General features: G+C 44.1%; 1 protein-coding gene across 1 annotated transcript in view; it reads left to right on the top strand.

Moving 5' to 3' along the window:
- VPS13D (vacuolar protein sorting 13 homolog D) overlaps positions 1–13,897 on the top strand; it is a 302,704-nt gene that overhangs the window by 68,203 nt on the left and 220,604 nt on the right. Inside the window, 4 exon segments of the mRNA XM_044282181.1 lie at positions 286–456; positions 2,564–2,694; positions 6,090–6,222; positions 6,839–9,052. Of these exon segments, the coding sequence (XP_044138116.1) occupies positions 286–456; positions 2,564–2,694; positions 6,090–6,222; positions 6,839–9,052 (2,649 nt within the window).

Here is a 13,897-nt window from a genome sequence, read left to right as displayed (position 1 = left end):
TGTATTAGTGTCGGATCCGGCATTAAGTGTTCCAGCAAAATGCATCCGGCTTTCCGGTCTGCACATTCGCAGACCTTTAAAAATGCAAAAATAATTAATACTGGATCCATTTTTCCAGATGACACCAGAGAGACGGATCCGGTATTCAATGCATTTGCCATCAGTTTGCCTGCCGGAATCCTCTGCCGCAAGTGTGAAAGTAGCCTTAGAAGGTGTACTCTGTAAACAAGTTTGTTTAAACCATTATTTCACTTTTTTCCCATTTCATACCTGTTTTTTCCACAGCTACCACTGGAGAAGACCCTGTATTTAAAATGTTGTATGAAAGAAATCCAGTTCACAGTGTCCTTGAGCGGCGGCTTGAAGTTAGCACGAGACCGCTGAATATTATCTATAACCCTCAAGCAATCACCAAAGTGGCTGACTTCTTTTACCAAGGGAAAGTTCATAGCTCAGGTAACACACTCCTGCTTGTTTCAGCCGTGATATGATGAATTTTTGTGTTTCCTCCAATCCTGGTCCAGAACTAATCCTCATCCATGTTACTGGGATGTATTCATAGTGGATGTTTGCTAGCCATCAGCTCTATTGAACAAATGTTCTGCACGTCTCTATCTCCCACTCTGTCTTCATCTCTAGCTCTCTTTGTCTTCATCTCTAGCTCTCTAGCTCTCACTCTGTCTTCCTCTCTAGCTCTCTATCTCCCACTCTGTCTTCATCTCTAGCTCTCTATCTTCCACTCTGTCTTTATCTCTAGCTCTCTATCTCCCACTCTGTCTTCATCTCTAGCTCTCTATCTCCCACTCTGTCTTCATCTCTAGCTCTCTATCTCCCACTCTGTCTTCATCTCTAGCTCTCTATCTCCCACTCTATCTTCATCTCTAGCTCTCTATCTCCCACTCTGTCTTCATCTCTAGCTCTCTTTGTCTTCATCTCTAGCTCTCTATCTCTCACTCTGTCTTCATCTCTAGCTCTCTATCTCCCACTCTGTCTTCATCTCTAGCTCTCTTTGTCTTCATCTCTAGCTCTCTATCTCTCACTCTGTCTTCATCTCTAGCTCTCTATCTCTCACTCTGTCTTCCTCTCTAGCTCTCTATCTCCCACTCTGTCTTCATCTCTAGCTCTCTTTGTCTTCATCTCTAGCTCTCTATCTCTCACTCTGTCTTCATCTCTAGCTCTCTATCTCTCACTCTGTCTTCCTCTCTAGCTCTCTATCTCCCACTCTGTCTTCATCTCTAGCTCTCTTTGTCTTCATCTCTAGCTCTCTATCTCTCACTCTGTCTTCATCTCTAGCTCTCTATCTCTCACTCTGTCTTCCTCTCTAGCTCTCTATCTCTCACTCTGTCTTCATCTCTAGATCTCTATCTCCCACTCTGTCTTCATCTCTAGCTCTCTATCTCCCACTCTGTCTTCATCTCTAGCTCTCTATCTCCCACTCTGGCGCTCTCTGTCTATTTTTTTCTATCCCTCACTGTCTATTTCACACTGTCTCCATCTATTGCTCTCTCTCACTCTGCATATGCTTTATTTGTTCTTCACTCTCTTTTCCCATCTCTCTGTATCTCCCATTCTGTCCATCTTTCACATTTTCATTGGCTCCCTCTCTGTTCCTTGCTGTCTTTATCCCTCTCCATATTTGCCTTTATCTCTCAATCTCTTGAACTCACTCTCTCTCACTCTGTGTCTCTCACCATCTATCCTTCAATTGTCTATCCCTCACGCTCTCTTCATCTCTTGATCTGGGTCTCTCACTCTGGCGCTCTTTCTTTCCAATGCTTTTGCTATCCCCCTCTCTATGTAGCTCACTCGCTCTTTCTCCCACTCTATACATCTTTCATTGTCTTCATCTCTTGCTCTGTCTCTCTTTAGCTCTGTCTATCCCTCTCTCTATCCCTTGATCTCTCTTTCTACAACTCTCTCTCTCCCTCTGTTTCTATCTCTATCCTTTGCTTTCTTTATCCTCCACTCTCTCTTTTCCTCACTCTCTCTGTTCCTTGCTCTCTATTTCCCACTCTGTTATGTTCGCTATATCTCACTCTGGCACTGTCTCCCTTTATGCCTAACACTATATCCATCACTATTTCTTTTTGTCTCTCACTCTGGTGCACTTGCTTTCCCCCACTTTGTCTGTTCATATTTCTCATTTTCTATCGTTTGCTCTCTCTATTTCTCGCTCTCCAACTTTTACACTCTCTATCTCTTGCTCTCTATCTCTCACTCCCTATTTCTCTCCGTTACTCAGTCTCTTTATCCCTTTTTGTGTCCATCTCTTGATCTCATTCTCTCTTTTCTCTCGCTCTATCTTCCAATGTCTTCATCTCTTGGTCTCAATCTCATGCTGTCTATCCATCCCTTGCACTCTGTCTCTCTGACTCTATCTCTTGCTCTCTCCTCACGCTCTCCAGCTCCCTCTCTCTTTCTCCTGCTTTCTCTGTCTCTCATAATACTAGTTGGAGAGAGGCTCTGCATAGATTGCAGTGGTAGACGCTATACTATTTGATAGTGATCAGTGATGAACACTGATTTTACATACTGTACATAGTGAGTTATTTTTCTCTTTCAGGGTTTGGGTACCAGTCAGAGCTGGAGCTTAGAGTGGCCGAAGCTGCTAGAAGACAATACAATAAGTTAAAAATGCAAACAAAAGCTGAAATTCGACAAACGATTGATCGCTTACTGGTCGGGGAATTTATTGTAAGTGTTTCCTAACAAATCCAGGGTTGTGGTTTTTATTTTATTAGACCATAGTGCAAAATCATAGTCTCTCTTCAGCAAATAACACTTAGTATGTAGTGAAAGTTATTACAAGGCACTTAGTAATGTATTGTTATTAGGGGTGCACCGAAATGAAAATTCTGGTCCGAAACCGAAACCGAAAATTCAGGATGCCCTTGACCGAAAACCGAAACTGCCTTTTTGCCCAAATACTTTTAAAATACTTTTTTTTAATGATTTTATAACAGTGCCATCCACAGACCCCCACCCACCCCATAACAGTGCCATCCACAGATCCCCCACCCCATAACAGTGCCATCCACAGACCCCCCACCCCATAACAGTGCCATCCACAGACCCCCCACCCCATAACAGTGCCATCCACAGACCCCCCCACCTCATAACAGTGCCATCCACAGACCCCCACCCACCCCATAACAGTGCCATCCACAGACCCCCACCCACCCCATAACAGTGCCATCCACAGACCCCCCCCCCCCCAATTGCTGCTCCAGTACAGACTAGTTATAAAATGTAAAACAATCTAGCTACAATACCAGAGAGACACTGAATTACGAAAGAAAAAATATCTTTGTAACACAATACAGCAGGGAATATACTCAAATCTGTAATATTGTAAAAAAACACTTTCCGGTTCTGGCTTGCGACAAGGCATGGGCAGCTATGGCACAAAAGGGTGTAAAATGTGCAGCTAAAAAAGCACCTACCATAGCTAGCTCAGTAAGTCCTTCCCTTTTTAGAAATGATAAATCTCACTCTATTCAGAGTACTTGGTTATCTACAAAAGGGAACTACAAATGTGGTCATTCCATTTGTATTTGTTGCAAATACATGAAAATCAGCCAGAATTTTGAATCTACTGTCAATGGACAGACTTTCAAGATTCATTCATTTCTCAATTGTAATACCACCTTTGCCATTTACTGCATAACATGCACTAAATGCAAGTTGCAATACATAGGATGCACAACAAATGCCATAAAAAACTCGCATTAGGAAACATATATCAGACATACCGCACCATGCCAATCGTAATGTTTCTGCGGCAAGTCTCCACTTTGCCACAGTGCATGGTGGGGATGTCTCATATATGTCAGCACAAGGTATAGAAAAAGTTAAAAAACCCTTAAGAGGTGGCGACAGAAAACGTAAACTTTTGAACAGAGAATCCTACTGGATTTTCCAGTTAGGAAGTCGCCAACCTCATGGTCTGAATAAAAAACTTGACCTCATCCTACAATATTGATCTTTTGATTTTTGATTATTGATCATACAGTTTTCCTCCATCTCTTTTTTATTTTCCTTTCCCAGTTCCGTTATTATAACTGTTTTTCTCTTATGTTTTTATACATCACATAAATGTATGGTATGCTTTTAATGGAGTGTTGTTTTATAGATGGGTTGGGAGTGGTTGAACTTCAGCCTGATTAATTCAGGTGAGAAAGTCGGTCCCTCCCTCCTCTCTATAAAAACTTTCTGCAGTGTGCTGGAACATGTCATGAATAAGGGCTAGGATTTGATTGTGCCTGAAACATGTAGACCTGCATTCCTGTACCTGGATTTTTATTGAATATTGAATAAAGCTTTGGACTTCCACGAATACAAGCTGGACCTACCATTCCTTTTTTCGTTCTCATACCTATTTCTCCTGTTTCGGGTGGAGGAGCTGGTCCGCGCTATAGTAGTGGAATCCTTGGCAGGTGAGAGCTGCTCAAACTCCTGTTTTTCACTAGTTATAAAATGTGTACAATTAATAAGGATTCTATTCATGAGGCCCCCTCTGCAGTAGAACATTCAATATAGCCACATCCTACTCACAGGGCTGTTATCTTAATGCTGGCCGGCCGGGCAGACGAGCGGCAGCGTCACGACTGACGTCACATGCCTGCGCCGCCTCCTTCATTCAGAAAGTAGGCCGGGCACATGACGTCAGTCGTGACGCTGCCGCTCGTCTGCCCGGCCGGCCAGCATTAAGATAACAGCCCTGTGAGTAGGATGTGGCTATATTGAATGTTCTACTGCAGAGGGGGCCTGATGAATAGAATCCTTATTAATTGTACACATTTTATAACTACTGGAGCTGGGGGCCGGAGCACAGTGAACGCACCGGCCCCCAGCTCCTCCTCCCAGTCCCTCCCCGCTGGTACATCGCAGCCTGCGATGCTGGAGCATGGCAGGCTGCGATGTCAAAAGGTGGCGGAACGCCGTTCCGGTGCGTTCCGCCAGAAAAAAAGCCCTGTATATAACCAACCATATTTTCTGCCGATATGTACCAATATCGGCCGAAATGGATTAGGCCCATTTTCAGCCGATATTTTCGGCCGCCGGAATTTCGGTGCACCCCTAATTGTTATTATCCATATTGCTTCCTTTGCTGGCTGGATTCATTTTCCCATCACATTATACACTGCTTGCTTCCATGGTTACAACCACCATCATTAGTAGTCGTGCTTGCACACTACAGGTAAAAGCACCTCGCTGGTGGCCAGGACCGTTGAGTGCGTATAGTCTACAGCTTTTTCCTGTACACGACCACCACTGCTGGATTGTAGGGTGGGCAGAACCATAGTAACGTGCAGTGTATAATGTGATAGAAAAATTAATCCAGCCAGCAAAGGAAGCAATATGGATAATCACAATACATTAGTAAGTGGATTACATTACCATCCTTTACATAATATAATAAATTATGGGAGACAACCCCTTTAAAGAGAGTCTGTCACCACATTTGAGCATATTAGACTGATCAAATAGCGTTATATGTGCCACGAGAACTTAAAAACGGTACCTTTGTTGTATCTAATGGATTTTTCTTTCAGCCAAAAATGAACTTTTAAGATTCTGTAAATGCGCCCTCTCAAGTGCCCAGGGCGGCGTCTCAATCGTCCGAGCCCCAGGCAGCACCTCCTCAATGGCTCATAACCCCGCCCTCAGTGTGCCTCTGCCCGCCCGTTTACTCTCCTCCTCTCTGCTTTTCCACTGCGGCTGCGCGGTCAATAGTGGGCCCAGTGGAAAAGGAGAGAGGAGGAGGAGAGTAAAGCACACGGAGGGCGGGGTTATGAGCCGTTGAGGAGGTACTGCCTGGGGCTCGGACGATTGAGACGCCGCCCTGGGCACTTGAGAGGGCGCATTTACAGAATTTTAAAAGTTCATTTTTGGCTGAAAGAAAAATCCATTAGATACAACAAAGGTACCGTTTTTAAGTTCTCGGTGGCACATATAACGCTATTTGATCAGTCTAATATGCTCAAATGTGGTGACAGACTCCCTTTAAGGATTTGTTGGTCATCTGTAAACATGAAATAAGAATGCTGTTCTATTTTTTTTTACTTCTTTTATTTCTGACTTCTCAGGAAAACAGTAGGCGGTGGACTTTACGTCTTGATATCTGTGCCCCTCATGTCATCTTCCCAGATGACTTCTTGAGCAAGGATCCAGTTCTAGTAGTGGTGGACTTAGGAAGAATCTTACTGACCAATTCTCAAGGTAACAAACACGAGAACCTGTCAGTTTATGAAAGTGTTAATGCATCATGTTTTAAAGCAGTTGTCCCATGAAAGACACTTCTCAACTATCCACAGGATTAATATCTTATGGCTCAGTTCTCTGTGGTAGAACAGGTTTCCAAACTCCCCATTTCTTTTCACTGCATTACCACAGTGAGGAGAAGTTTGATTGGAGCAAAGGTCACACATGTGCAGTGCTGTTGGGTACTTTACTTGGACATCTGTCAGTCACATTGACATTAAATAGAGTGGTAAGGCGCATGCGTGACACTGCTCCATTCAAACTCCTACTCAATACAGTTATGCAGTAAGAAAGAACAGTGTGATCGGGTGTCTCTGCTCTAGTGATTGTGGTCCCCAGACGTCAGATACTTATAACCTATACTGTGGATAGGTGATAAATGTTCATGGTGGGACAACCCTCTTTAAAGACTATGGGGCACATTTATTAACACTGGCATTTTTGATGGCAGTCCTAATATGCCCTATACCTGGTGGTTGATCGCAGAAGTTATGTAGAGGCCATTTTCATAGATAAGTTATGTGTTTGGATATCTGTGCAAAAGAACATAGCACAAATTTTTTTTTTCTTTCAGACCATCACAACCGAAAAGTTTTAGATCAGTTCTCTGCAGAAACAAACGAATTGAGCGATGATGAGTACAAAACCCCTTTAGCAACACCTACTAACAGTCCTCCACCAGAGATGGATGTCAAAGCTGGGATGGACACATCTAGCAGCAGTGGAACCCAGCTGTCTGAAGAGCAGTTAGAAGCCTATTTACTAAGTAATAAGATGTATGAAAAATACTCTCTGTCTTTTAAGGACTTGCAGATCATGGTTGGACATGTGAAAGACAATTGGAAACACATTCAAGACAATGAAGTTGGGCCAACCCACGTTGTGGAAAAGTTCAATGTCCATTTACAACTTGAGCGCAGACTGATCTACACCTCAGATCCACAGTATCCTGGCGCTGTGCTTTCTGGCACCCTGCCAGATCTGAAAATACATATCAACGAGGACAAGATATTCGCTTTAAGAAAATGCATTACAAGCTTGTCCAGTTCTGAGAGCAGGACAGCAGATAATATGCTTCTTAGAAAGGAGAAGATCTTTATTGACACTGAGAACTATGAAAGGATGCAGGACTCTGTCAGGAACCTGACCCAGAGCATTGTCACTCTAGAGCAGCACACCAGAGAAGTTCTTGTGGAGTCGAAGCTTCTTTTAGCAGAGTTCAAAATTAATTACATGCAGCTCGGTGTAGAAAGTTGTGGCCGCTATATTTCACTCCTTAAAGTCTTTGGTTCTAATGCACATTTTGTAAAGAGACCTTATGATGCAGAGGTTTCTCTTACTGTCCATGGTCTCCTCATGGTGGACACTATGCAAACTTACGGTTCTGACTTCGATCTTCTGATGGCTTCTCATAAAAACCTGTGTTTAGATGCCCCGACCGGAAGTCTACGTGAAAGCCGAGCACAGTCTCCAGTGTCTGAAACCAACGACTTTTCGCCATCTCATTCGTACATGAACCAAAATCAATATAACTCGCTCGAAAACGTCAGCTTAAAAGATCAGGAATCTCTTATCAAGATTGAATACCAGTTTGTGAGCTCAGAGTGTCCATCAATGAATTTAGACAGCTCCTTGCAAGTGATGACGGTACAGGTTAACAATCTTGACATCATCCTTAACCCCGAAACAATGGTAGAACTTATAGCTTTTCTGCAGAAGTCTTTCCCCCGAGAGAACATTGATGATAGTCCTCAGCCATTAAAAGTTGACTTTGAGACTGATTATAGCAAGCAAGAGTCTTACCAGTCAACTTATGAACAGAACACCCAAGTAGCCATTGACATTAATAGGTTAAACATTCTCCTCTTCAGGACGGTCACCCTGCCTGATGCTAATAGTAGTGGGAGGAAAATTGCAACCGCCAGCATAGGTGGGACTAAGGTAAATGTGTCTTTGGGAAGTCGATTTTCTGTCAACGGTTCTCTTGGTTGCCTCCAGCTAATGGACCTAGCACAGGAGTCCTCTAAAACTCAGTATGTGATCAGTATAGGCAATACAGCAGCTTATGAGAATCAAGGAAGTGATGCCGATTGCTTTGAAGGCTTTTTTGTGAGAAGAGATGAAAACTATGTTCCAATGGAGGCCTTAAGTTTTACATTTATTGAGCAGTCCAAAGAAGAGTTTGCCCTGAACCTTAAAATGGCTTCTTTACACTATAACCATTCAGCTAAGTTTCTAAAAGAGCTGACCTTATCCATGGATGAGCTAGAAGATAATTTTCGTAACATGCTGAAGACCGCTGCCTCCAAAGTGTCTTCTGTTCTCGCCACCAAAACAGCAGAGTACAGTGAGATGGTTTCGTTATTTGAAACCCCCCGTAAACATCGGGACTCCATGCAGTATGAGACGGATGAATACGATGGCTTCTGTCCTATCAACGTAAAAACGGACACAGTAAAGCTTATCTTAAATATTAACATTGAGTCTCCAGTTGTGTCGATACCTCGCAGCCCTGGAAGTCCAGAGCTTCTGGTTGGCCATTTAGGGCAAATATTTATTCAGAATTTTGTGTCAGATGAAGAGCAATCAAGAAGTGACAGGTTACATGTCGAGATCAAAGATATTAAACTCTACTCATTGAATAGCAGTGATCTTGCTGGACGCAAGGAGTTCCAGTGCTCAGAACCAGCGTCTTCGCATCCAATGTCCAGCTCTGCTAGTGTGAGCAGTCAGGAGGAACCACATTTTACCCGTAGTGATTTCTTTGAATCACTGCAAAAGAATCAAGGTGAGCTAGTATAACGATGCTTAAAGATATACCTTCATCATGTTCCATTAAAGGGGTTGTCTCACCTCAAACATTGATGGCATTTTGCTAGTATATGTCACCAATGTCAGATAGGTGCGGGTCCCACCTGTAGGGACACCTCCGCACAATATCTCTAGAACGGAGCTGCCAAAGTTCAGGAGAACCCTCCACACATAAGGGACTGCCTTCCATTCATTTCTGTGGGAGTGCCGAAAGTAGCTGAGCAATGTTTCCAGCAGTTCCATAGAAGTGAATGAAGCGGTGCGTTCTCCACTCATTTCTATGGTACTACCGAAAATAGCTGAGGGCGGTCCTCATAGAAATGAATGGAGGGCGGCCGTGCATGTGAGTTATGCTCTCCTGAACTTTGGGTGCTCTGTTCTAGAGAAAGTTGTGGGTCCTGCACCTATGTGACTTTGGTGATATATACTAGCCATTGGCCATCAATATTCGAGGTGAGACAACCCCTTTAATCTGACATCTGATGGTCCAGTAATCCATGTAATCCCAATACCAGATTATCATAAAAATGCCAGGCAGACTGGTGGTTTCTGATAAAAAAAAAGGATAGTATTGGTCAGATGCTACAGCCCTAGATGCACCACATTGTCACCACATCCATATTCAGACATTTTCTTACCCAATAGATAGCTCATAGTTAATGTAAGCCCCTGAATGGGTGCTTATTAGGTAATTACAGTAATTGGATGCATATTTCTTATTCTATTGAGTCTAGCTCGACTGCCCAACTTTCTGGTGGATTATGCAGTTTTTCCATTGTCCAGAATATTGGATAATTCAGTACTTTAGTTTCAGGAATTCTATATTATTGGAATTCTCACTATATCGACTAGATGTGCCTCAAATGTCTGATTATTGGACATCAGTGTAAACACAGAATCATGAGTGTCCCAAGTCCTGTTCCTAGCAGAGATGTGGCTGTGAAGGCATGGTCACCCTTTATAAAAATCAATGGAAGTTAAATGCGTTTTTTGGGACTTATTGATGACCTGTCTTTATGATAGGTCATCAGTATCAAATTGACGAGGGTCGGACCTCCAGCACCCTTTTTTTTATTTTAATTAGATAATTTTTATTGAGTTTTGTCATATTGCTTTAACAATGTGGTGCATAAGTCTGCCAACCTGTGATATTCTACCCATGTATGCCATAGAGTAATTTATTTTTTTGTGTGTCCCTCTTTTAAGAGGTATTCTTTTTTCCAACCGGATCAAACTTGTGATCCTCTTAATGAGATGCTATCAGTTTTCTAGATTGGTATTGGTAAATATCTTTGCTGTTGCTAATTTATCGCCTTCCTGCAGAGAAAGGGCATTAACTTACCCAAAGACTCAAGTCAGAGGATTACTAGGTATTGACAGCTCATAGACCCTAAGCCTTGTCAAGACTGCTGCCCAAAAGACTGATAACCTTGGGCAGTATGTCCGTCGGGGATTCAGCACATCTCACACATTGAGTAATTTCTCATACGCCTATCTTGTACAGAAAAACTGGAATTAGGTAAATTCTATGTAACAACAGATATAGTTGAGATACGCGGTATGCTGGGCTTATTGACAGTTGCTGGATCTGACAAAGCAGCCAAGCCAATCCCAGGTATCAGTAGATATATCTCCTACATCAGGTATCCACTAGGATGTTCTAACATCTTCTGACCCAGGATATGCTTGTTCAGTAACTGACCGTACACGATCGGAGTCAAACCTTTAGTGATTCAGTCATGGACGCTGCATCTCATGCTAAGGTGAGATGAGACACAGTTCCGACCACCTCCCGGATCCAGCGCTCTGCTGTTTCCATAGCTGTCATTTCCGTACACAGTGTTGGTCTGGGGTACCTAGGGCCCACCAGTAAAATGTATTTTGGGGGCCCACAGTACGGATACATTCAAATATAATAAATTATCTAACAAGTTTTTATGTATGAACATAGGCTGGTTGAGGTGCTGCACATTGAATATATGTATTTAGTACAGTATAAAGTCTACTGTGTTATGTACCACTTGTGCAGGAAGTGAGAGACTAGGGGCCAACCTTCCTCAGGGGTCCACCGGGGGATTCGCCTGTACCCCTGTGGGCCAGTCCGAGCCTGACCGTACATGAGAGCTACTGAAACAGCGTGGCACAACAAGCTATGCTGTCTCCCTAACTCAGAATCAGCATAGCTTGTTGTGCTAAAGGGGTTATCCTATGACTAATGTAAAAAATGATAATCAGACATCACATAGTACATGACAACCTAGAACCAGCCCTGTACCTCACATGGATCCAGAGATCTCCCCATTTATTGCTCTGCTAGATTTGTATCAAGCTGACCACTCAAGGGGCGTGTCTTTTCTGCTGCAGCTAGGGGGCGTGTCCCAGCTCTCCCTATCACAGCTCAGGAGGCAGTTAAGGATGAAACTGAGCATATGCGGCCTTCTCAGTGAGCAGGACAAAGAAACAGAAGGTGGCGCTATACAGATACATTTTATTGAATAACTCACTGGCTATGCTAAATTTTTAATTACATGCAATTACAAAAGAAATCAGATCCAGTTGCTTGTTTCAAAACGGTAGACTATTTTTCGTGGGACAACCCCTTTAACCTTCTCCGGACCGCCGTACGCAGGATTGCGTCCTGCCAGCGGCCCTGCTCTTCTGGATGGACGCATATACGCGTCCTCCCGCGAGAGCCGAGATTTCCTGTGAACGTGCGCACGCTCACAGGAACGGAAGGTAAGCGAGTGGATCTCCAGCCTGCCAGCGGCGATCGTTCGCTGGCATGCTGGAGATGTGATTTTTTTAACCCCTAACAGGTATATTAGACGCTGTTTTGATAACAGCGTCTAATATACCTGCTACCTGGTCCTCTGGTGGTCCCTTTTGTTTGGATCGACCACCAGAGGACTCAGGCAGCTCACTAAAGTAGCACCAAACACCACTACACTACACTACACTACACCCCCCCCCCCCCCTGTCACTTATTAACCCTTTATGAACCACTGATCACCCCATATAGACTTCCTGATCACTTCCCTGTCATTGATCACCCCCCTGTCATTGATCACCCCCCTGTAAGGCTCCATTCAATCGTCCGTATGATTTTTACGGATCCATGGATACATGGATCGGATCCGCAAAACACATGCGGACGTCTGAATGGAGCCTTACAGGGGGGTGATCAATGACAGAGGGGTGATCACCCATATACACTCCCTGATCACCCCCTGTCATTGATCACCCCCCTGTAAGGCTCCATTCAGACGTCCGCATGATTTTTACGGATCCATGGATACATGGATCGGATCCGCAAAACACATGCGGACGTCTGAATGGAGTCTTACAGGGGGGTGATCAATGACAAGGGGGTGATCACCCATATACACTCCCTGATCACCCCCTGTCAGTGATCACCCCCCTGTAAGGCTCCATTCAGACGTCCGCATGATTTTTACGGATCCATGGATACATGGATCGGATCCGCAAAACACATGCGGACGTCTGAATGGAGCCTTACAGGGGGGTGATCAATGACAGAGGGGTGATCACCCATATACACTCCCTGATCACCCCCTGTCATTGATCACCCCCTGTAAGGCTCCATTCAGACGTCCGCATGTGTTTTGCGGATCCGATCCATGTATCCATGGATCCGTAAAAATCATGCGGACGTCTGAATGGAGCCTTACAGGGGGGTGATCAATGACAAGGGGGTGATCACCCATATACACTCCCTGATCACCCCCTGTCATTGATCACCCCCCTGTAAGGCTCCATTCAGACGTCTGCATGATTTTTACGGATACATGGATCGGATCCGCAAAACACATGCGGACGTCTGAATGGAGCCTTACAGGGGGGTGATCAATGACGGGGTGATCAGGGAGTGTATATGGGTGATCACCCCCTTGTCATTGATCACCCCCCTGTAAGGCTCCATTCAGACGTCCGCATGATTTTTACGGATCCATGGATACATGGATCGGATCCGCAAAACACATGCGGACGTCTGAATGGAGCCTTACAGTGGGGTGATCAATGACAAGGGGGTGATCACCCATATACACTCCCTGATCACCCCTTGTCATTGATCACCCCCCTGTCATTGATCACCCCCCTGTAAGGCTCCATTCAGACGTCCGCATGTGTTTTGCGGATCCGATCCATGTATCCGTAAAAATCATACGGACGTCTGAATGGAGCCTGACAGGGGGGTGATCAGGGAGTGTATATGGGTGATCACCCCCCTGTCATTGATCACCCCCCTGTCATTGATCACCCCCCCTGTAAGGCTCCATTCAGACATTTTTTTGGCCCAAGTTAGCGGAAATATATACTTTTTTTTTTGTTTGTTTTTTCTTACTAAGTCTCATATTCCACTAACTTGTGTCAAAAAATAAAATCTCACATGGACTCACCATACCCCTCACGGAATCCAAATGCGTAAACATTTTTAGACATTTATATTCCAGACTTCTTCTCACGCTTTAGGGCCCCTAAAAAGCCAGGGCAGTATAAATACCCCACATGTGACCCCATTTCGGAAAGAAGACACCCCAAGGTATTCGCTGAGGGGCATATTGAGTCCATGAAAGATTTACATTTTTGTCCTAAGTTAGCGGAAAGTGAGACTTTGTGAGAAAAAAACAAAAAAAAATCAATTTCCGCTAACTTATGCAAAAAAATAAAATTCTATGAACTCGCCAGGCCCCTCATTGAATACCTTGGGGTGTCTTCTTTCCAAAATGGGGTCACTTGTGGCGTAGTTATACTGCCCTGGCAATTTAGGGGCCCAAATGTGTGAGAAGAACTTTGCAATCAA

Source organism: Bufo gargarizans, chromosome 2 (assembly GCF_014858855.1).
Source record: "Bufo gargarizans isolate SCDJY-AF-19 chromosome 2, ASM1485885v1, whole genome shotgun sequence".
In the NCBI taxonomy this organism is placed as follows: Eukaryota; Metazoa; Chordata; class Amphibia; order Anura; family Bufonidae; genus Bufo; species Bufo gargarizans.
Note: the sequence above shows the minus strand (reverse complement) of the source record. Positions and strands in the feature narration are given on the sequence as shown.